Source organism: Oncorhynchus nerka, linkage group LG25, assembly GCF_034236695.1.
Source record: "Oncorhynchus nerka isolate Pitt River linkage group LG25, Oner_Uvic_2.0, whole genome shotgun sequence".
Classification (NCBI taxonomy): domain Eukaryota; kingdom Metazoa; phylum Chordata; class Actinopteri; order Salmoniformes; family Salmonidae; genus Oncorhynchus; species Oncorhynchus nerka.
Genome location: NC_088420.1, coordinates 45,457,512 through 45,482,571, shown reverse-complemented (window position 1 = coordinate 45,482,571; position 25,060 = coordinate 45,457,512). Strand labels below are relative to the sequence as shown.

The 25,060-nt window shown below is 42.9% G+C and overlaps 1 protein-coding gene across 1 annotated transcript in view; it reads right to left on the bottom strand.

The window, feature by feature from the left end:
* Positions 1–25,060, bottom strand: part of LOC115108926 (neural-cadherin-like) — a 141,981-nt gene that overhangs the window by 67,866 nt on the left and 49,055 nt on the right. Inside the window, exons 7-8 of the mRNA XM_065009804.1 lie at positions 3,313–3,455; positions 817–989 (exon numbers count right to left, since the gene is read on the bottom strand). Coding sequence (XP_064865876.1) covers positions 817–989; positions 3,313–3,455 — 316 coding nt within the window. The remainder of the gene's footprint in view (positions 1–816; positions 990–3,312; positions 3,456–25,060) is intronic.

Genomic DNA, 25,060 nt, shown 5'->3' with positions numbered 1-25,060 from the left:
GGTTTGACGAGGTCAGTTTGGAAGAACTTGACTGGCCTGCACAGAGCCTTGACCTCAACCCCATCCAACACCTTTGGGATGAATTGGAACGCCGACTGTGAGCCAGGCCTAACATCAGTGCCTGACCATACTAATGCTCTTGTGGCTGAATGGAAGCAAGTCCCTGCAGCAATGTTCCAGCATCTAGTGGAAAGCCTTCCCAGAAGAGTGGAGGCTGTTATAGCAGCAAAGGGAAACCAACTCCATATTAATGCCCATGATTTTGTAATGAGACGTACGACGAGCAGGTGTCCACATACTTTTGGTCATCTAGTGTATCACCTCGACACCTTCCAGCCATCCACTGGACCTCATGACTTTATGGACTTTATGAAGACTTCTCAGACCAAGTATACATCACATTCCTAATTAAGGAGGACGTTAGTTAGCCAGGTATAGTATATCATGATGATAAGTTACTTTTTTCATAAATTAATTAAAATCCCTGTCTTCAAATAGCATGTACACTAATCAGAGCTCTGGGGGAAACATAAGGGGGATACTGTAGAAAGACAGGGGAAGTAGGAGAGAGAGCAAGAGAGAGAGAGAGAGAGTTGGAAGGTCAGACAAACAGACAGACAGACAGACAGACAGACAGACAGACAGACAGACAGACAGACAGACAGACAGACAGACAGACAGACAGACAGACAGACAGTGCAAGACATTGACAGAGAAGACTACATAGGTAGACAATTGTAACACTACTTTCCTGAATACAGTCCAATGTACTACTGTGTGTATAAAGGGACATCATCCACAATACTTTTCCCTCACCTTCTCAAAGATGGGTTTGTTGTTATTGACGTCATCAACACCCACGATGACCCGGGCAGTTGCAGAGAGTGGGTGTGGCCCCCCGGAGGCGTTGTCGTCCGTAGCCGTCACGTTGAGGACGTACTCCAGGCCCTGGAGCTTGGGAGGGGGGATGGAGCGCAGCCGGATCAACCCTGAAAAGACGAGACGAGAGGACCATTTCAACCTTAGCGAGGGACCACTACCTATGATTGAAGACATTAAAACGTTACTTTTTCAAAATGCCTTTGCCGCAGCCAGTTACATTGTTAATGTGACTTACCATGTCGTTAGCAATTATCTAACTATAGCCCATGTATTTCAGTACGTCTCTTAAATATTCCCCTGCTGGTGCAGTTACATTACATGTTTTTTTTATGTCCCCAACTGTACTTTCACCCAGCTCAGCTGAGAAGAGGTCCCCATTCCCATGTGAAGGTGACAAGGGCTAAAAGTTAACCAGGCTACATACATGCACGTTAGATGTCCTTGTTTTCTCCTTGTCTTGCCTTTGCATAACAAGGAGGAAAAAAGGATCAACGAAAGGAGAACAGCATCTGAGTCAACTGTTCTCTCTGTAAATACCGACATCAATGGGTTCAGGATGAGCTTCTTGTGATCTGGGGGAAAGTAATTGATGTGTGAGAGAGAGAGAGCACAGGGAGTTTTTCCTCTTGTTGTATCACTCATCTCTCACTGCTCCTCCTGATTAAAAACAACAGGCAGGGTTCTGAGTTCTTTCACTCGTCTACTTCTTGCTCACTAATTGTCTGTGGTAGAGGAGGTCTCCACAGTCTAGACACAAAATTATTAACTATAATATACTGTACTTAGCCGGTCTCATGTTGTTTTAGCCATACTGTACAGCAGCCATAGTCAATAGGCGGACCGCGGGCCAGATCCGGACCCAGAATGGGTTCAAACTGTTTTTTCTTCCGTTTTTCATTTTTAGGAATTCGGTCGGGATTCGACTCCTGGTATCATATGAATACACATAAGACATGGAAAATATGCAGAATAGCAGGAAATTAGCTTTAAATGGCTAAATGCTCCCTTCTCTCTATGGCATAATGTTTTGAATTGCAGGAAATTAGCTTTAAAACTGAAAATATTTCTCTCTGCTGGGTTGAGTTGCGAGGTGAGTGTTTGTTACTATGCTGACGAATTACAATATCCATCTAGATCTTTGTCACCTACAGTAGGTCATTTTGTGACAGAACCTGCTGTACAGTATATATGTTTTTTTTATTATTATAATTTCTTTGGCAAGTGACTAATTTCCATTAAAAAACGTTCTGTTCTCATATTAACCTACAGTAGCCTGCTCTTTACCCAGGGCTATGCCCTTAAGCAAGATTTGGTTGAGGGCCCCCCACCTCACGGCAAAACATTTTAGTGACCCCCCTCGACAGTGGAGAGAAACATTAAAGATTAGAGTTAATTTCCTGCAATTTTATACATTGCCATTGGGCATAGAGATAATGTTGCCGTTTTCTGCAATTCTACACATTTTACTATGGGGCAGACAGAACATTTTTCAATTTTATAGCAAATGGCATGCAATTCTACTCATTTTGACACGGGGCAGAGAGAAAATATTTGCATTTTTACAGCTAATGTCCTGCATTTCTACTCATTTTGCCATGTGGCGGAGAAACATTTTTGCAGTTTTCAAGCTAATTTCCTGCAATTCTACCCGTTTTGCCATGACTTATGCCATGTTCATATGATATTTCAATTAGAAGGACTAACAAAATCAATGGTTTAGATGGTTCAGATAGCTGGCTAGACTAACTACCAATCATAAAATGGTTGACATGGCTTATTGAGTGACTTTCAGTGACTGACATAACAAGAGAAAAACTGCTGAAGGACAGCCCAAAATTGCACCTGGTGTATTCTACTATTCTTACTCTCTATAGTAAGTTGAGACCCTAAAATGTATTCCTAAAATGTAAAAAAATACAAATGAAATAAAAACGTTTCCCTAGCGACCGCTTATGTCTCTTATCCCTGGGGCAGGCTCGGCGTTTGCCTTATCTTTAAGATGCAAGGGAGGACGGATGAGAGGGGAAAATAGACTCAAGATGGAGGCTGGGAGTGTAGAAGCTGTAGATTGTGAGCTATGATAGAAAAACTCATGTGAAATTGAATTGAAAGGGTTGGTTGACAAATGTCACCCTGTCAGACAAATGTCCTGCTGGTTACGGATCAGAGGGTAAATAAAAAAAAGATAAATTGCACAGCCACAAAATACAGAGTACACAGGCCAGAACTATTTTCTATATGAGAGAATAAACTATGTTAGGGGAACAAAAGAAAAGCTCTGGATATACAGTAATGTAGTTCTTTGTATTTATGACTTCAATAACAAACAGTCTGAGCTTCTTTTGAAATTGTTGCTTTTTCATAAACCTTTGGTGTCAATTAGTATTGACATATCATAAAAGAAGTACAAAGCATTCCACAAATGGTCACCTTTCTGGCTGTCAATGACAAAGTTGCCCTCCTCGTTGCCAGCTGTAAATGAGTACACTATTCCATCACCGTCTGGGTCCTTAGCCAGTACCGTGGCAACTAGTGTGTTGGGGCCAGCGTCCTCGGAGACAAAAGTCCGATAGCTGGGAGGAATAGGAGAAATTCATTATGTGTACACAGACATTAACACAGACACACACGTATATAAAGAGGTTTGTGTGTAGACACACACACACACACACACACACACACACACACACACTGTTTGTGACTGTATCAATCACATAGTCCAAGCAGCAGCAGACTGATTATGGTTATGAGCCTGGCTTTGCCTGACACTTTGATTTAGCTACTCTGAGCCGGCCTGGTCAAAGACAAATGCTCATGTCTGCTGGGATGTTGAGCTCATTGAACAAATGGGCCTTCACATAGCCAGCCCACTCTGTGCCATTTGATCAAGTGCCTTTTAAAATGTCAACAGTGATTTGCTTGCTGTGTGGTGCTGGGCACTGGGATACTCAGCCAGGAACAAGAGAGTAATAGACTGGTCGAGTGGGATGATGGGGTAGAGAGGCTTGTTCAATTTGATAGGAGAGGATTGAAAGATGGAGAGAGAAGGGAAGAGAGAAAGACGGGGGGGGGGTGTTGGTGGGCAAGACATGCTGGAGGAGGAGTGGGAAATGACACGGTCAATGATATGTGGAAGAAAGACAGGGATAGAGAGACAGAAAGAGAGAGAGCGAGAGAGAGAGAGAGAGAGACAGAAAGAGAGAGAGCGAGAGAGAGAGAGAGAGACAGAAAGAGAGAGAGCGAGAGAGAGAGGGAGGGAGAGAGATAAATGATAGACTCGTCAGCAGAATACGGCTGTGTACGTGTGGTTTACAGAAGAACGCTGATGGGTGATTCATCTCCGCCAGCTGTGGCAGTCACCGTGGCAACATGAGTGGCCTGTAATCTGTCACCCGGCTCAAAAGGCTCTTCACGCGCCTCCAGACGGGACCACTCAGGCATCTCTCCACTGAGTATCACTCATGCTATCCTCAATGTATCTCTTCCTCACGCACACTGATCTAAGTAACCGAGACGAGGCCACACAGAACGTATCTTGTCTGTCTGCCTGTCTGTATGTCTGCATGCATATCCGTCTGTTCCCTGAGGTGACACCTGGAAATGACAGGGCCTCTTAGATGTGCACTCTATCAAAGGTCTCTTTCACATAACTGGCAGTAAAAGGCCTGAGTCACTCAGAGGAATGAACGCAGCCAGCCCACGTGAACATTTTCAAAACTGTCCCCCACCTTCCCCTCAGCTTTCCAAATAGTCCACACCCTCTATACATTTTTTATTCATTTTGATAGATATCTGTATGGTGTTACACCATAGAGCAAAGCTTAATTGTCGTTGAGCAAGGCCGCCCCTGAGCAAGGCAGTTAACCCACTGTTCCTGGGCGCAGAAGATGTGGATGTTGATTAAGGCAGCCCTCCGCAGCTCTCTGAATCAGAGGGGTTAAATGTGGAAGACACATTTCAGTTGAATGCATTCAGTTATACAACTGACTAGGTATCCTCCTTTCCCATTCCCTTAATTGGGAAGGGTGTAATCTGTGTGATGTTTTTTCGATATACAGTGCATTCGGAAAGTATTCAGACCCCTTGACTTTTTCCACATTTTGTTACGTTACAGCCTTACTCTAAAATGGATTAAATCGTTTTTCTCCCTCATCAATCTACACACAGGGCAGCTCAGAACAGCTGAAGATGGATTTTAAAGAACTGATTGGGTCACTACTTAACACCAACATACGCCCCATAATATCTGCCCTCCCTAAATCGTGGCATTGAACGTTTCAGCAAACTTTTAGCCCTCCATAACTGGCTACGTGACTATTGCAGCGCTGTGGATGTAACATTTATTGACAATGTTGATACCTTCTGGAAACAAAGCTTGTTTTATAAGGAGTATGGGATCCACCCAAATCATTTGGGTTCCTGGATCCCTTCACAGCATTATAAGGCTGCGTTGAGACAATGACTCATCAATGACCCAAACCCAGCTCAGGGAATCCCTACCATTGTGTCGCTACAATGACCCAAACCCAGCTCAGGGAATCCCTACCATTGTGTTGCTAAGTTGTCATAATGCTTTAGCAAATGTACATTATATCAGGTGTGTTGGAAGACACAATGTAAGTAACCTAATTTGTGTCCCTCTAACTGCCCTGAATACCTCTACAGATCCTACAGCTATTGTATGCAGTAATCATGTGCCTATGAACCAGAGTTATACTGTTAGCACTGAGGTGGTGTGCCCTAGCAGGAAGAAACAAGGTTCATGAAATCAATAATTTGCTAGTAACAGATGACATTCATACTCTGACAATGTCTGAAACTCACTTAGATAATACATTTGATGATACAGTGGTAGCAATACGTGGTTATAACATCTACTGAAAAGACAGAAATGACAAATGTGGAGATGTGGCTGTTTATATTCAGAAACATATTCCTGTAAAGCTTAGAGAGGATCTCATGTTAAATACTGTTGAAATAATATGGCTACAGGTTCATTATGCCTCACCTGCCCATTCTGGTGGAAAGGTGCTATAGACCACCAAGTGCTAACAGTCCGTATCTGGATAGCATGTGTGAAATGCTTGATAATGTATGATTGAATTATTACTGGCTTTCATCAGGCTGCCCACTCAAGAGAAAGCTTCAAACTGTATCTAGTGCCTGCAACCTGGTTCAGGTTATCAAAGTTCCAAAGGCTGGGCCTAATGTAGCGTAAAAGAGGTCATACAAGATGTTTTGTAGCTGTTCCTATGTTGTTGATGTAAATAATATTTGTTGGTCCGTGGTGTGTAACTAGACGCTGCACTTGACACATTCCTGAAATTGCTTATCACAGTTACTAATAATAAATACACCCACTGCGGGCTCCCAAGTGTCTCGCAGCGTCACTACAGACCCTGGTTCAATCCCGGGCTGTATCACAACCAGCCATGATCAGGAGTACCATAGGGCGGTGCACAATTGGCCCGGCGTTGTCCTGGTTATGGTTTGGCTGGTGTAGGTTGACATTGTAAATAAGAATTGTTCTTAACTGATATGTCTAGTCAAATAAATTAAGACAATGACTGTAAAAACTGTTAAATCCCTGTGGATTGATGAGGAATTGAAAAATGGTATGGTTGAGAGGGCTGAGGCAAAATAAATGGCAAATAGGTCTATTGGCTCTACAACCGATTGGCAAACCCACTGCAAATTGACAAATAATTTCACTTAACTGAATAAAAAGAAGAAACTACACTATGAAACAAAGATAAATGACATAAAGAATGATAGTAAAAAGCTTTAGAGCACCTTAAATTAAATTTTGGTCAAAAACGCAAATTCCGCTCCATCATTCATTGAATCAAATGGCTCATTCATCACAAAACCCATATTGCCAACTACTCTAATGATTCTTTCATTGGCAAGATTAGCAAACTTAGGCATGACATGCCAGCAACAAACACTGACACTACACATCCAAGTATATCTGACCAAATTATGAAAGACAAGCACTGTAATGTTGAATTCCGTAAAGTAAGTGAGGAACAGGTGAAAAAACTGTTGTTGTCTATCAACAATGACAAGCCACTGGGGTCTGATAACTTGGATGGAAAATTACTGAGGATAATAGCAGACAATATTGCAACTACTATTTGCCACATCTTCAATTTAAGCCTACTAGAAAGTGTGTGCCCTCAGCCCTGAAAGGAAGCAAAAGTCCTTCCCCTGCCTAGGATAGTAAAGCCCCCTTTACTGGCTCAAATAGCCGACCGATCAGCCTGTTACCAACAAACAACAGACTTTCAGCACGCTTATAGGGAAGGACATTCAACAAGCACAGCACTTACAGAAATTACTGATGATTGGCTGAGAGAAATTGATGATAAAAAGATTGTGAGGGCTGTTTTGTTAGACTTCAGTGTGGGTTTTGATATTATCAAACATAGTCTGTTGCTGGGAAAACGTAGGTGTTGTGGCTTTCCATCCTCTGCTATATTGTGGATAAAGAGTTACCTGTCTAACAGAACACAGAGAGTGTTCTTTAATGGAAGCCTTTACAACAAAATCCAGGTAGAATCAGGGCAGCTGTCTAGGCCCCTTACTTTTTTCAATCTTTACTAACAACATGCCACTGTCTTTGTATGGATGGCACAGTATGTATACAGATGACTCAACACTATACACGCCAGCTACCACAGTGACTGAAATGACTGCTACACTTAACAAAGAGCTGCAGTTAGTTTCAGAATGGGTGGAAAGGAATAAATTCATCCTAAATATTTCAAAAACTAAAAGCATTGTATTTGGGACAAATCATTCACTAAACCCTAAACCTCAACAAAATGTAATGAATAATGTGGTAATTGAACATGTTGAGGAGAATAAACTGCTTGGAGTAACCGTGGATTTTAAACTCATACAACAGTTTAAACAACAGTAGCTAGGATGGGGAGAAGTCTGTCCATAAAAAAGCTCTACTCTGCATTCTTAACACAATATCATCAAGGCAGGTCCTACAGTGTCACGACTTCCACCGAAGCTGTTCCCTCTCCTTGTTCGGGCGACGTTCGGTGGTCGACGTCACCGGCTTTCTAGCCGCCACCGATCCATGTTTCATTTTTCCTTTTGTTTTGTCTGTTTACACACCTGGTTCCCATCTCATAATTATGTTCCTTATTTAACCCTCTGGCTTCCCTTTCCGTCTTTCGTGTATTCCGGTGTGTTGGATTTTGAGTCCTGTTTTGTCCTTGTTTGGAACGGGATTTTGTTACGTTTTTGGATTGAGTAAATCAGTGTTTGTTACTCTTACCTGTGTCCTGCGCCTGACTCCTTCGCTATCTTCTAGATAGACTCTGACATACAGGCCATAGTTTTGTTGCACTACTGTTCAATCAGGGCAGCACAGCTGACCCTTGGATGTACCCAGAGTGCTAACATTAATAATATGCATGTCAATCTCTCCTGGCTCAAAGTGGAGGAGAGATTGACCTCATCACTACTTATATTTGTGAGAGGTATTATTGACATGTCGAATGCACCTTGGCAGCAGCTAATGGGGATCCATAACAAATACAAATACATATACACAATACCCCATAATGAGAAAGAAATTACTAATAATAAAATGAAAAAACTCAAATATAACATTTAAGTATTCAGAACCTTTACTCAGTTCTCTGTTGAAGCACCTTTGGCAGTGATTACAGCCTCGAGTCTTCTTGGGTGTGACACTACAAGTTTGGCACAACTGTATTTGGGGAGTTTCTCCCATCCTTCTCTGCATATCCTCTCAAGCTCTGTCAGGTTGGATGGGGAGCGTCGCTGCACAGCTATTTTCAGGTCCAGAGATGTTCGATCGGGTTCTGGCTGGCTCTGGCTGGGCCACTCAAGGGCATCCTGAGACTTGTCCCGAGGCCATTGCTGCGTAGTCTTGGCTGTGTGCTTAGGGTCGTTTTCCTGTTGGAAGGTAAACCTTCGCCCCAGTCTGAGGTCCTAAGTGCTCTGGAACTGGTTTTCATCAAGGATCTCTCTGTACTTTGCTCAATTAATCTTTCCATCGATCCTGACCAGTCTCCCAGTTCCTGCCTCTGAAAAACATCCCCACAGCATAATTCTGCCACCAACATACTTCACCGTAGGGATGGTGCCAGGTTTCCTCCAGACGTGACGCTTGGCATTCAGGCCAAAGAGTTCAATCTTGGTTTCATCAGACCAGAAAATTTTGTTTCTCATGGTCTGAGAGTCCTTTAGGTGCCTTGGCAAACTCCAAGCAGGCTGTTATGTGCCTTTTACTGAGGAGTGGATTCCGTCTGGCCACTCTACCATAAAGGCCTGATTGGTGGAGTGCTGCAGAGATGCTTGTCCTTCTGGAAGATTCTCCCATCTCCACAGAGGAACTATGGAACTCTGTCAGAGTGACCCCGAATAATTAGTTTGGCCGGGTGGCCAGCTCTAGGAAGAGTCTTGGTATTTCCAAACGTATTCCATTTAAGAATGATGGAGGCCATTGTGTTATTGGGGACTTTCAATGCTGCAGACATTTTTTGGTATGTTTCCCCAGATCTTTGCTTCGACACAATCCTGTCTCAGAGCTCTATCGACAATTCCTTCGACCTCATGGCTTGGTTTTTGCTCTGACATCAAATCAAATTGTATTTGTCACATGCACCGATTACAACAGGTAGACCTTACCGCTTACTTACAAGCCCTTAACCAACAATGCAGGTTTACGAAAAAAGTAAACTTAAACTTAAGGGGAAAAAAAAGAAAGAAAAGTAACATAATAAAATAACAATAATGAGGCTTTATACTGTACAGGGGGTACTGGTACCGAGTCAATATGTGTGTGTACAGGTTACATGTAGGTACGGGTAAATTGACAATGCATAGATAATAAACAGCGAGTAGCAGCAGTGTGAAAACAAATAGATACTATTTGCATTGACCCCTATGGTCAATGCAAATAGTCCAGGTGGCCATTTGATTAATTGTTCAGCAGTCTTATGGCTTGGGGGTAGAGGCTGTTAAGAAGTCATTTGGACAACGACCCGGCACTCCGGTACCGCTTGTCGTGTGACTGGTGACTGGAGTCTTTGTCAATTTTTTGGGCCTTCCTCTGACACCGCCTGGTATATAGGTCCTGGATGGCAGCAAACTTGGCCCCAGTGATGTACTGGGATGTACGCACTACCCTCTGTGGCACCTTACGGTCAGATGCCGAGCATTTGCCATACCAGGTGGTGATGCAACCGGTCAGGATGCTCTCGATGGTGCAGCTGTAGAACTTTTTGAGGATCTGGGGACTCATGCCAAATCTTATCAGTCTCCTGACGGGGAATAGGTTTTGTCGTGCCCTCTTCACAAATGTATTGGTGTGCTTGGACCATGTTAGTTTGTTGGTGATGTGGACACCAAGGAACTTGAACCTCTTGACCCGATCCACTGCAGATCTGTCGATGTCAATGGGGGCATGTTCGGTCCTCTTTTTCCTGTAGTCCACAATCATCTCATTTGTCTTGTTCACATTGAGGGAGAGGTTGTTGTCCTGACACCACACTGCAAGGTCTCTGATCTCCTCCCTATAGGCTGTCTCATTGTTGTCAGTGATTAGGCCTACCAACATTGTGTCATCAGCAAACTTAATGATGTCGTTGGAGTTGTGCTTGGCCACACAGTTTTGGGTGAACAGGGGGTACAGGAGGGGACTAAGCACGCACCCATGGGTGTCCCCCGTGTTGAGGATCAGCTTGGCAGATGTGTCGTTGCCTACCCTTACCACCTGGGAGTGGCCTGTCAGGAAGTCCAGGATCCAGTTGCAGAGGGAAGTGTTTAGTCCCAGGGTTCTTAGCTTAGTTGTGAGCTTTGTGGGCACCATGGTGTTGAATGCTGAGCTGTAGTCATGGACAGCATTATCACATAGGTGTTCCTTTTGTCCAGGTGGGAAAGGGCAGTGTGGAGTGTAATTGACATAGCGTCATCTGTGGAGCTGTTGGGGCGGTATTCGAATTGGAGTGGGTCAAGGGTTGGTGATGTGAACACTGACCAGCCTTTCAAAGCAGTTCATAGCTATAGACACTAGTGCTACGGGGTGGGGACTATGGTGCTATCGACGCTAGTGCTAAGTCATTTAGGCAGGGACTATGGTGGTCTGCTTGAAACATGTAGGTATTACAGACTCGGTCAGGGAGAGGGTAAAAATGTCAGTGAAGACACTTGCCAGTTGGTCCGCGCATGCTCTGAGTACACATCCTGTTTAAAGGACTTGCTCACATAGGCTAATTAGAGCGTGATCACAGTTGTCCGGAACAGCTGGTGCTCTCATGCATGCTTCAGTGTTGCATGCCTTGAAGCGAGCATAAAAGTAATTTAGTCCGTCTGGTAGGCTTGCGTCACTGGGTTTCCCTTTGTAGTCTGTAATAGTTTGCAAGCCCTGCCACATTTGACGAGAGTCTTAGTCCTGTATTGACAGTTTGGCTGTTTGATGGTTCATCTGAGGTCATAGCGGGATTCCTTATAAGTGTCCGGATTAGTGTCACGCTTCTTGAAAGTGGCCGCTCAAGCCTTTAGCTCGGTGCGGATGTTGCATCTAATTCATTGTTTCGGGTTGGGATATGTACGTACGGTCAGTGTGGGGACAATGTCGTCGATGCACTTATTGATGAAGCCTGTGACTGATGTGGTAAACTACTCAATCCCATTGGATTAAATCCGGAACAAATTCAAATCTGTGCCATCAAAACATTCCTGTAGTGTAGCATCCGTGTCATCTGACCACTTCAGTATTGAGCGAGTAACTGGTGCTTCCTGCTTTAGTTTCTGCTTGTACGCAGGAATCAGGAGGACAGAAATATGGTCAGACTTGCCAAATGGAGGGCAAGGGAGAGCTTTGTATGCGTCTCTGTGTGTGGAGTAAAGGTGGTCTAGCGTTTTTTCCCTCTGGTTTCACATGTGACATGCTGGTAGAAATTAGGTAAAACAAATTTAAGTTTGCCTGCATCAAAGTCCCTGGCCATTATGAGTGCCACTTCTGAATGACCATTTTCTTGTTTTCTTATGGCTTTATACAACTCGTTGAGTGCGGTCTTCAACATCGGTATGTGGTGGTAAATAGACAGCTAAAAAGAATATAGATGAAAACTCTCTTGGTAGATAGTGTGGTCTACAGTTTATCATGAGGTACTCTATCTCAGGTGAGCAATACCTCGAGGCTACCTTAATATTAGACATCACGCACCAGCTGTTATTTACAAATAGACACACACCCCCACCCTCGTCTTACCGGACGGACGCAGCTGTTTTGTCCTGCCGATGCGCAGAAAACCTTGGTGAAACATAAGATATTACAGTTTTTAACGTCCTGTTGATAGGATAGTCTCAAACAGAGCTCACCCAGCTTATTCTTTAGTGATTGCATATTGGCCAATAGAACGGATGTTAGAGGTAGGTTATCCACTGGCTGATAAATTGTTACCAGACTAATTAAAGAAAAATCTTCATCCAGTTCAAGGTGAGTAATCACAGTTCTGATATCCAGAAGCTCTTTACGGTCACAAGAGACGGTAGCATCACCATTATGTACCAAATAAGTTACAAACAATGCACCCCCTCCGGCGCCATTCTTCTTAATGACATGCACTGTCAACTGTGGGACTTTATAGAGACAGGTGTGTGCCTTTCCAAATTATGTCTAATCAATTGAATTTACCACAGGTGGATTCCAATCAAGTTGTAGAAACATCTTAAAGATGATCAATGGAAACAGGATGCACCTGAGCTCAATTTCGAGACTCATAGCAAAGGGTCTGAATACTTATGTAAATAATGTTTTTATTTTATATTTTTTTTTATACATTTGCTCAAATATATAAAAACCTGTTTTCGCTTTGTCATTATGGGGTATTGTGTGTGATGAGGAAAACAATAATTGTATAAATTTTAGAATAAGGCTATAACGTAACAAAATGTGGAAAAGGGGAAGTTTATCATGCCAGAAGTTGCACAGGAGGGGGTTGTAGTTCAATAGTATAGTAGATACTAGACTACTGATGGAGGGGGTTGTAGTTCAATAGTATAGTAGATACCATGCTACTGATGGAGGGGGTTGTAGTTCAATAGTATAGTAGATACTAGATTACTGATGGAGGGGGTTGTAGTTCAATAGTATAGTAGATACTAGACTACTGATGGAGGGGGTTGTAGTTCAATAGTATAGTAGATACTAGATTACTGATGGAGGGGGTTGTAGTTCAATAGTATAGTAGATACTAGACTACTGACGGAGGGGGTTGTAGTTCAATAGTATAGTAGATACTAGACTACTGATGGAGGGGGTTGTAGTTCCATAGTATAGTAGATACTAGACTACTGATGGAGGGGGTTGTAGTTCAATAGTATAGTAGATACTAGACTACTGATGGAGGGGGTTGTAGTTCCATAGTATAGTAGATACTAGACTACTGATGGAGGGGGTTGTAGTTCAATAGTATAGTAGATACTAGACTACTGATGGAGGGGGTTGTAGTTCCATAGTATAGTAGATACTAGACTACTGATGGAGGGGTTGTAGTTCAATAGTATAGTAGATACTAGACTACTGATGGAGGGGGTTGTAGTTCAATAGTATAGTAGATACTAGAATACTGATGGAGGGGGTTGTAGTTCAATAGTATAGTAGATACTAGACTACTGATGGAGGGAGTTGTAGTTCAATAGTATAGTAGATACTAGACTACTGATGGAGGGGGTTGTAGTTCAATAGTATAGTAGATACTAGATTACTGACGGAGGGGGTTGTAGTTCAATAGTATAGTAGATACTAGACTACTGATGGAGGGGGATGTAGTTCAATAGTATACCGGTAGTATGTACTAGGTTACTGATGGAGGGGGATGTAGTTCAATAGTATACCGGTAGTATGTACTAGGTTACTGATGGAGGGGGATGTAGTTCAATAGTATACCGGTAGTATGTACTAGGTTACTGATGGAGGGGGATGTAGTTCAATAGTATACCGGTAGTATGTACTAGGTTACTGAGGGAGGGGGATGTAGTTCAATAGTATACAGGTAGTATGTACTAGGTTACTGACGGAGGGGGTTGTACTTCAATAGTATAGTAGATACCATGCTACTGACGGAGGGGGATGTAGTTCAATAGTATAGTAGATACTAGACTACTGATGGAGGGAGTTGTACGCTACTGATGGAAGGGGATGTAGTTCAATAGTGTAGTAGATACCATGCTACTGACGGAGGGGGATGTAGTTCAATAGTATAGTAGATACCATGCTACTGACGGAGGGGGATGTAGTTCAATAGTGTAGTAGATACCATGCTACTGATGGAGGGGGTTGTAGTTCAATAGTATAGTAGATACTAGACTACTGATGGAGGGGGTTGTAGTTCAATAGTGTAGTAGATACTATGCTACTGACGGAGGGGGATGTAGTTCAATAGTGTAGTAGATACCATGCTACTGATGGAGGGGGATGTAGTTCAATAGTGTAGTAGATACCATGCTACTGATGGAGGGGGTTGTAGTTCAATAGTATACTAGATACTAGACTACTGATGGAGGGGGTTGTAGTTCAATAGTGTAGTAGATACTATGCTACTGACGGAGGGGGATGTAGTTCAATAGTGTAGTAGATACTATGCTACTGACGGAGGGGGATGTAGTTCAATAGTGTAGTAGATACCATGCTACCGACGGAGGGGGATGTAGTTCAATAGTGTAGTAGATACTATGCTACTGACGGAGGGGGATGTAGTTCAATAGTGTAGTAGATACTATGCTACTGACGGAGGGGGATGTAGTTCAATAGTGTAGTAGATACTATGCTACTGACGGAGGGGGATGTAGTTCAATAGTGTAGTAGATACCATGCTACTGATTGAGGGGGTTGTAGTTCAATAGTATAGTAGATACTATGCTACTGACGGAGGGGGATGTAGTTCAATATTATAGTAGATACTATGCTACTGACGGAGGGGGATGTAGTTCAATAGTGTAGTAGATACTATGCTACTGACGGAGGGGGATGTAGTTCAATAGTATAATAGATACTAGACTACTGATGGAGGGAGTTGTACGCTACTGACGGAGGGGGATGTAGTTCAATAGTGTAGTAGATACCATGCTACTGACGGAGGGGGATGTAGTTCAATAGTATAGTAGATACCATGCTACTGACGGAGGGGGATGTAGTTCAATAGTGTAGTAGATACCATGCTACTGATGGAGGGGGTTGTAGTTCAATAGTGTAGTAGATACTATGCTACTGACGGAGGGGGATGTAGTTCAATAGTGTAGTAGATACTATGCTACTGACGGAGGGGGATGTAGTTCAATAGTGTAGTAGATACTATGCTACTGACTGAGGGGGATGTAGTTCAGTAGTGTAGTAGATACCATGCTACTGACGGAGGGGGATGTAGTTCAATAGTATAATAGATACTAGACTACTGATGGAGGGAGTTGTATGCTACTGACGGAGGGGGATGTAGTTCAATAGTATAGTAGATACTATGTTACTGACGGAGGGGGATGTAGTTCGGAGGGGGATGTAGTTCAATAGTGTAGTAGATACTATGCTACTGACGGAGGGGGATGTAGTTCAATAGTGTAGTAGATACCATGCTACTGACGGAGGGGGTTGTAGTTCAATAGTATAGTAGATACTATGCTACTGACGGAGGGGGATGTAGTTCAATATTATAGTAGATACTATGCTACTGACGGAGGGGGATGTAGTTCAATAGTGTAGTAGATACTATGCTACTGACGGAGGGGGATGTAGTTCAATAGTATAATAGATACTAGACTACTGATGGAGGGAGTTGTACGCTACTGACGGAGGGGGATGTAGTTCAATAGTATAGTAGATACTATGCTACTGACGGAGGGGGATGTAGTTCAATAGTATAGTAGATACTATGCTACTGACGGAGGGGGATGTAGTTCAATAGTATAGTAGATACTATGCTACTGACGGAGGGGATGTAGTTCAATAGTATAGTAGATACTAGACTACTGACGGAGGGGATGTAGTTCAATAGTATAGTAGATACTATGCTACTGACGGAGGGGGATGTAGTTCAATAGTGTAGTAGATACTAGACTACTGACGGAGGGGATGTAGTTCAATAGTATAGTAGATACTATGCTACTGACGGAGGGGGATGTAGTTCAATAGTGTAGTAGATACCATGCTACTGACGGAGGGGATGTAGTTCAATAGTGTAGTAGATACTAGACTACTGACGGAGGGGATGTAGTTCAATAGTGTAGTAGATACTATGCTACTGACGGAGGGGGATGTAGTTCAATAGTGTAGTAGATACCATGCTACTGACGGAGGGGGATGTAGTTCAATAGTATAGTAGATACCATGCTACTGACGGAGGGGGATGTAGTTCAATAGTGTAGTAGATACCATGCTACTGACGGAGGGGATGTAGTTCAATAGTGTAGTAGATACCATGCTACTGACGGAGGGGGATGTAGTTCAATAGTGTAGTAGATACTAGACTACTGACGGAGGGGGATGTAGTTCAATAGTGTAGTAGATACTATGCTACTGACGGAGGGGGATGTAGTTCAATAGTATAGTAGATACTATGCTACTGACGGAGGGGGATGTAGTTCAATAGTGTAGTAGATACTAGACTACTGACGGAGGGGGATGTAGTTCAATAGTGTAGTAGATACTATGCTACTGACGGAGGGGGATGTAGTTCAATAGTGTAGTAGATACCATGCTACTGACGGAGGGGATGTAGTTCAATAGTATAGTAGATACCATGCTACTGACGGAGGGGATGTAGTTCAATAGTGTAGTAGATACCATGCTACTGACGGAGGGGGATGTAGTTCAATAGTGTAGTAGATACCATGCTACTGACGGAGGGGGATGTAGTTCAATAGTATAGTAGATACCATGCTACTGACGGAGGGGGATGTAGTTCAATAGTATAGTAGATACTATGCTACTGACGGAGGGGGATGTAATTCAATAGTATAGTAGATACCATGCTACTGACGGAGGGGGATGTAGTTCAATAGTGTAGTAGATACCATGCTACTGACGGAGGGGGATGTAGTTCAATAGTATAGTAGATACCATGCTACTGACGGAGGGGGATGTAGTTCAATAGTATAGTAGATACTAGACTACTGATGGAGGGAGTTGTACGCTACTGATGGAGGGGGATGTAGTTCAATAATGTAGTAGATACCATGCTACTGACGGAGGGGGATGTAGTTCAATAGTATAGTAGATACCATGCTACTGACGGAGGGGGATGTAGTTCAATAGTGTAGTAGATACCATGCTACTGATGGAGGGGTTGTAGTTCAATAGTATAGTAGATACTAGACTACTGATGGAGGGGTTGTAGTTCAATAGTGTAGTAGATACTATGCTACTGACGGAGGGGATGTAGTTCAATAGTGTAGTAGATACCATGCTACTGATGGAGGGGGATGTAGTTCAATAGTGTAGTAGATACCATGCTACTGATGGAGGGGGTTGTAGTTCAATAGTATAGTAGATACTAGACTACTGATGGAGGGGTTGTAGTTCAATAGTGTAGTAGATACTATGCTACTGACGGAGGGGGATGTAGTTCAATAGTGTAGTAGATACTATGCTACTGACGGAGGGGATGTAGTTCAATAGTGTAGTAGATACCATGCTACTGACGGAGGGGTTGTAGTTCAATAGTGTAGTAGATACCATGCTACTGACGGAGGGGATGTAGTTCAATAGTGTAGTAGATACTATGCTACTGACGGAGGGGATGTAGTTCAATAGTGTAGTAGATACTATGCTACTGACGGAGGGGATGTAGTTCAATAGTGTAGTAGATACTATGCTACTGACGGAGGGGGATGTAGTTCAATAGTGTAGTAGATACTATCCTACTGACGGAGGGGGATGTAGTTCAATAGTGTAGTAGATACTATGCTACTGACGGAGGGGGATGTAGTTCAATAGTGTAGTAGATACCATGCTACTGACGGAGGGGTTGTAGTTCAATAGTATAGTAGATACTATGCTACTGACGGAGGGGATGTAGTTCAATATTATAGTAGATACTATGCTACTGACGGAGGGGATGTAGTTCAATAGTGTAGTAGATACTATGCTACTGACGGAGGGGGTGTAGTTCAATAGTATAGTAGATACTATGCTACTGACGGAGGGGATGTAGTTCAATAGTGTAGTAGATACTAGACTACTGACGGAGGGGGATGTAGTTCAATAGTATAGTAGATACTATCCTACTGACGGAGGGGGATGTAGTTCAATAGTGTAGTAGATACCATGCTACTGACGGAGGGGGATGTAGTTCAATAGTGTAGTAGATACTAGACTACTGACGGAGGGGGATGTAGTTCAATAGTGTAGTAGATACTATGCTACTGACGGAGGGGGATGTAGTTCAATAGTGTAGTAGATACCATGCTACTGACGGAGGGGGATGTAGTTCAATAGTATAGTAGATACCATGCTACTGACGGAGGGGGATGTAGTTCAATAGTGTAGTAGATACCATGCTACTGACGGAGGGATGTAGTTCAATAGTGTAGTAGATACCATGCTACTGACGGAGGGGATGTAGTTCAATAGTATAGTAGATACCATGCTACTGACGGAGGGGGATGTAGTTCAATAGTGTAGTAGATACCATGCTACTGACGGAGGGGGATGTAGTTCAATAGTGTAGTAGATACCATGCTACTGACGGAGGGGGATGTAGTTCAATAGTGTAGTAGATACCATGCTACTGACGGAGGGGGATGTAGTTCAATAGTATAGTAGATACCATGCTACTGACGGAGGGGGATGTAGTTCAATAGTGTAGTAGATACCATGCTACTGACGGAGGGGATGTAGTTCAATAGTATAGTAGATACCATGCTACTGACGGAGGGGGATGTAGTTCAATAGTGTAGTAGATACCATGCTACTGACGGAGGGGGATGTAGTTCAATAGTGTAGTAGATACCATGCTACTGACGGAGGGGGATGTAGTTCAATAGTGTAGTAGATACTATGCTACTGACGGAGGGGGATGTAGTTCAATAGTGTAGTAGATACCATGCTACTGACGGAGGGGGTTGTAGTTCAATAGTGTAGTAGATACCATGCTACTGACGGAGGGGATGTAGTTCAATAGTGTAGTAGATACTATGCTACTGACGGAGGGGGATGTAGTTCAATAGTGTAGTAGATACTATGCTACTGACGGAGGGGATGTAGTTCAATAGTGTAGTAGATACTATGCTACTGACGGAGGGGATGTAGTTCAATAGTGTAGTAGATACCATGCTACTGACGGAGGGGGTTGTAGTTCAATAGTATAGTAGATACTATGCTACTGACGGAGGGGGATGTAGTTCAATATTATAGTAGATACTATGCTACTGACGGAGGGGGATGTAGTTCAATAGTGTAGTAGATACTATGCTACTGACGGAGGGGGATGTAGTTCAATAGTATAGTAGATACCATGCTACTGACGGAGGGGGATGTAGTTCAATAGTATAGTAGATACTAGACTACTGATGGAGGGGGTTGTAGTTCAATAGTATAGTAGATACTAGACTACTGATGGAGGGGGTTGTAGTTCAATAGTATAGTAGATACTAGACTACTGATGGAGAGGGTTGTAGTTCAATAGTATAGTAGATACTACACTACTGATGGAGGGGGTTGTAGTTCAATAGTATAGTAGATACTAGACTACTGATGGAGGGGGTTGTAGTTCAATAGTATAGTAGATACTAGACTACTGATGGAGGGGGTTGTAGTTCAATAGTGTAGTAGATACTATGCTACTGACGGAGGGGGATGTAGTTCAATATTATAGTAGATACTATGCTACTGACGGAGGGGGATGTAGTTCAATAGTGTAGTAGATACTATGCTACTGACGGAGGGGGATGTAGTTCAATAGTATAGTAGATACTATGCTACTGACGGAGGGGGATGTAGTTCAATAGTGTAGTAGATACTAGACTACTGACGGAGGGGGATGTAGTTCAATAGTATAGTAGATACTATGCTACTGACGGAGGGGGATGTAGTTCAATAGTGTAGTAGATACCATGCTACTGACGGAGGGGGATGTAGTTCAATAGTGTAGTAGATACTAGACTACTGACGGAGGGGGATGTAGTTCAATAGTGTAGTAGATACTATGCTACTGACGGAGGGGATGTAGTTCAATAGTGTAGTAGATACCATGCTACTGACGGAGGGGATGTAGTTCAATAGTATAGTAGATACCATGCTACTGACGGAGGGGGATGTAGTTCAATAGTGTAGTAGATACCATGCTACTGACGGAGGGGGATGTAGTTCAATAGTATAGTAGATACCATGCTACTAACGGAGGGGGATGTAGTTCAATAGTATAGTAGATACCATGCTACTGACGGAGGGGGATGTAGTTCAATAGTGTAGTAGATACCATGCTACTGACGGAGGGGGATGTAGTTCAATAGTGTAGTAGATACCATGCTACTGACGGAGGGGGTTGTAGTTCAATAGTGTAGTAGATACCATGCTACTGACGGAGGGGGATGTAGTTCAATAGTGTAGTAGATACTATGCTACTGACGGAGGGGGATGTAGTTCAATAGTGTAGTAGATACTATGCTACTGACGGAGGGGGATGTAGTTCAATAGTGTAGTAGATACCATGCTACTGACGGAGGGGGATGTAGTTCAATAGTGTAGTAGATACCATGCTACTGACGGAGGGGGTTGTAGTTCAATAGTATAGTAGATACTATGCTACTGACGGAGGGGGATGTAGTTCAATATTATAGTAGATACTATGCTACTGACGGAGGGGATGTAGTTCAATAGTGTAGTAGATACTATGCTACTGACGGAGGGGGATGTAGTTCAATAGTATAGTAGATACCATGCTACTGACGGAGGGGGATGTAGTTCAATAGTATAGTAGATACTAGACTACTGATGGAGGGGGTTGTAGTTCAATAGTATAGTAGATACTAGACTACTGATGGAGGGGGTTGTAGTTCAATAGTATAGTAGATACTAGACTACTGATGGAGGGGGTTGTAGTTCAATAGTATAGTAGATACTACACTACTGATGGAGGGGGTTGTAGTTCAATAGTATAGTAGATACTAGACTACTGATGGAGGGGGTTGTAGTTCAATAGTATACCGGTAGTATGTACTAGGTTACTGATGGAGGGGGTTGTAGTTCAATAGTATACCGGTAGTATGTACTAGGTTACTGATGGAGGGGGATGTAGTTCAATAGTATACCGGTAGTATGTACTAGGTTACTGATGGAGGGGGATGTAGTTCAATAGTATACCGGTAGTATGTACTAGGTTACTGATGGAGGGGGATGTAGTTCAATAGTATACCGGTAGTATGTACTAGGTTACTGATGGAGGGGGATGTAGTTCAATAGTATACAGGTAGTATGTACTAGGTTACTGACGGAGGGGGTTGTACTTCAATAGTATAGTAGATACCATGCTACTGACGGAAGGGGATGTAGTTCAATAGTATAGTAGATACTAGACTACTGATGGAGGGAGTTGTACGCTACTGATGGAGGGGGATGTAGTTCAATAGTGTAGTAGATACCATGCTACTGACGGAGGGGGATGTAGTTCAATAGTATAGTAGATACCATGCTACTGACGGAGGGGGATGTAGTTCAATAGTGTAGTAGATACCATGCTACTGATGGAGGGGGTTGTAGTTCAATAGTATAGTAGATACTAGACTACTGATGGAGGGGGTTGTAGTTCAATAGTGTAGTAGATACTATGCTACTGACGGAGGGGGATGTAGTTCAATAGTGTAGTAGATACCATGCTACTGATGGAGGGGATGTAGTTCAATAGTGTAGTAGATACCATGCTACTGATGGAGGGGTTGTAGTTCAATAGTATAGTAGATACTAGACTACTGATGGAGGGGTTGTAGTTCAACAGTGTAGTAGATACTATGCTACTGACGGAGGGGGATGTAGTTCAATAGTGTAGTAGATACTATGCTACTGACGGAGGGGGATGTAGTTCAATAGTGTAGTAGATACCATGCTACTGACGGAGGGGGTTGTAGTTCAATAGTGTAGTAGATACCATGCTACTGACGGAGGGGGATGTAGTTCAATAGTGTAGTAGATACTATGCTACTGACGGAGGGGGATGTAGTTCAATAGTGTAGTAGATACTATGCTACTGACGGAGGGGGATGTAGTTCAATATTATAGTAGATACTATGCTACTGACGGAGGGGGATGTAGTTCAATAGTGTAGTAGATACTATGCTACTGACGGAGGGGGATGTAGTTCAATAGTATAATAGATACTAGACTACTGATGGAGGAAGTTGTACGCTACTGACGGAGGGGGATGTAGTTCAATAGTGTAGTAGATACCATGCTACTGACGGAGGGGGATGTAGTTCAATAGTATAGTAGATACCATGCTGCTGACGGAGGGGGATGTAGTTCAATAGTGTAGTAGATACCATGCTACTGATGGAGGGGGTTGTAGTTCAATAGTGTAGTAGATACTATGCTACTGACGGAGGGGGATGTAGTTCAATAGTGTAGTAGATACCATGCTACTGATGGAGGGGGATGTAGTTCAATAGTGTAGTAGATACCATGCTACTGATGGAGGGGGATGTAGTTCAATAGTGTAGTAGATACCATGCTACTGATGGAGGGGGTTGTAGTTCAATAGTATAGTAGATACTAGACTACTGATGGAGGGGGTTGTAGTTCAATAGTGTAGTAGATACTATGCTACTGACGGAGGGGGATGTAGTTCAATAGTGTAGTAGATACTATGCTACTGACGGAGGGGGATGTAGTTCAATAGTGTAGTAGATACTATGCTACTGACTGAGGGGGATGTAGTTCAATAGTGTAGTAGATACCATGCTACTGACGGAGGGGGATGTAGTTCAATAGTGTAGTAGATACTATGCTACTGACGGAGGGGGATGTAGTTCAATAGTGTAGTAGATACCATGCTACTGATGGAGGGGGTTGTAGTTCAATAGTATAGTAGATACTAGACTACTGATGGAGGGGTTGTAGTTCAATAGTGTAGTAGATACTATGCTACTGACGGAGGGGATGTAGTTCAATAGTGTAGTAGATACCATGCTACTGATGGAGGGGGATGTAGTTCAATAGTGTAGTAGATACCATGCTACTGATGGAGGGGGTTGTAGTTCAATAGTATAGTAGATACTAGACTACTGATGGAGGGGTTGTAGTTCAATAGTGTAGTAGATACTATGCTACTGACGGAGGGGATGTAGTTCAATAGTGTAGTAGATACTATGCTACTGACGGAGGGGATGTAGTTCAATAGTGTAGTAGATACCATGCTACTGACAGAGGGGGTTGTAGTTCAATAGTGTAGTAGATACCATGCTACTGACGGAGGGGGATGTAGTTCAATAGTGTAGTAGATACTATGCTACTGACGGAGGGGGATGTAGTTCAATAGTGTAGTAGATACTATGCTACTGACGGAGGGGGATGTAGTTCAATAGTGTAGTAGATACTATGCTACTGACGGAGGGGGATGTAGTTCAATAGTGTAGTAGATACTATGCTACTGACGGAGGGGGATGTAGTTCAATAGTATAATAGATACTAGACTACTGATGGAGGGAGTTGTACGCTACTGACGGAGGGGGATGTAGTTCAATAGTATAGTAGATACTATGCTACTGACGGAGGGGGATGTAGTTCAATAGTATAGTAGATACTATGCTACTGACGGAGGGGGATGTAGTTCAATAGTATAGTAGATACTAGACTACTGACGGAGGGGGATGTAGTTCAATAGTATAGTAGATACTATGCTACTGACGGAGGGGGATGTAGTTCAATAGTATAGTAGATACTAGACTACTGACGGAGGGGGATGTAGTTCAATAGTATAGTAGATACTATGCTACTGACGGAGGGGGATGTAGTTCAATAGTGTAGTAGATACTAGACTACTGACGGAGGGGGATGTAGTTCAATAGTGTAGTAGATACTATGCTACTGACGGAGGGGGATGTAGTTCAATGGTGTAGTAGATACCATGCTACTGACGGAGGGGGATGTAGTTCAATAGTATAGTAGATACCATGCTACTGACGGAGGGGGATGTAGTTCAATAGTGTAGTAGATACCATGCTACTGACGGAGGGGGATGTAGTTCAATAGTGTAGTAGATACCATGCTACTGACGGAGGGGGATGTAGTTCAATAGTGTAGTAGATACTAGACTACTGACGGAGGGGGATGTAGTTCAATAGTGTAGTAGATACTATGCTACTGACGGAGGGGGATGTAGTTCAATAGTGTAGTAGATACTAGACTACTGACGGAGGGGGATGTAGTTCAATAGTGTAGTAGATACTATGCTACTGACGGAGGGGGATGTAGTTCAATAGTGTAGTAGATACCATGCTACTGACGGAGGGGGATGTAGTTCAATAGTGTAGTAGATACCATGCTACTGACGGAGGGGGTTGTAGTTCAATAGTATAGTAGATACTATGCTACTGACGGAGGGGGATGTAGTTCAATATTATAGTAGATACTATGCTACTGACGGAGGGGGATGTAGTTCAATAGTGTAGTAGATACTATGCTACTGACGGAGGGGGATGTAGTTCAATAGTATAGTAGATACCATGCTACTGACGGAGGGGGATGTAGTTCAATAGTATAGTAGATACTAGACTACTGATGGAGGGGTTGTAGTTCAATAGTATAGTAGATACTAGACTACTGATGGAGGGGTTGTAGTTCAATAGTATAGTAGATACTAGACTACTGATGGAGGGGGTTGTAGTTCAATAGTATAGTAGATACTACACTACTGATGGAGGGGGTTGTAGTTCAATAGTATAGTAGATACTAGACTACTGATGGAGGGTTGTAGTTCAATAGTATACCGGTAGTATGTACTAGGTTACTGATGGAGGGGTTGTAGTTCAATAGTATACCGGTAGTATGTACTAGGTTACTGATGGAGGGGATGTAGTTCAATAGTATACCGGTAGTATGTACTAGGTTACTGATGGAGGGGGATGTAGTTCAATAGTATACCGGTAGTATGTACTAGGTTACTGATGGAGGGGGATGTAGTTCAATAGTATACAGGTAGTA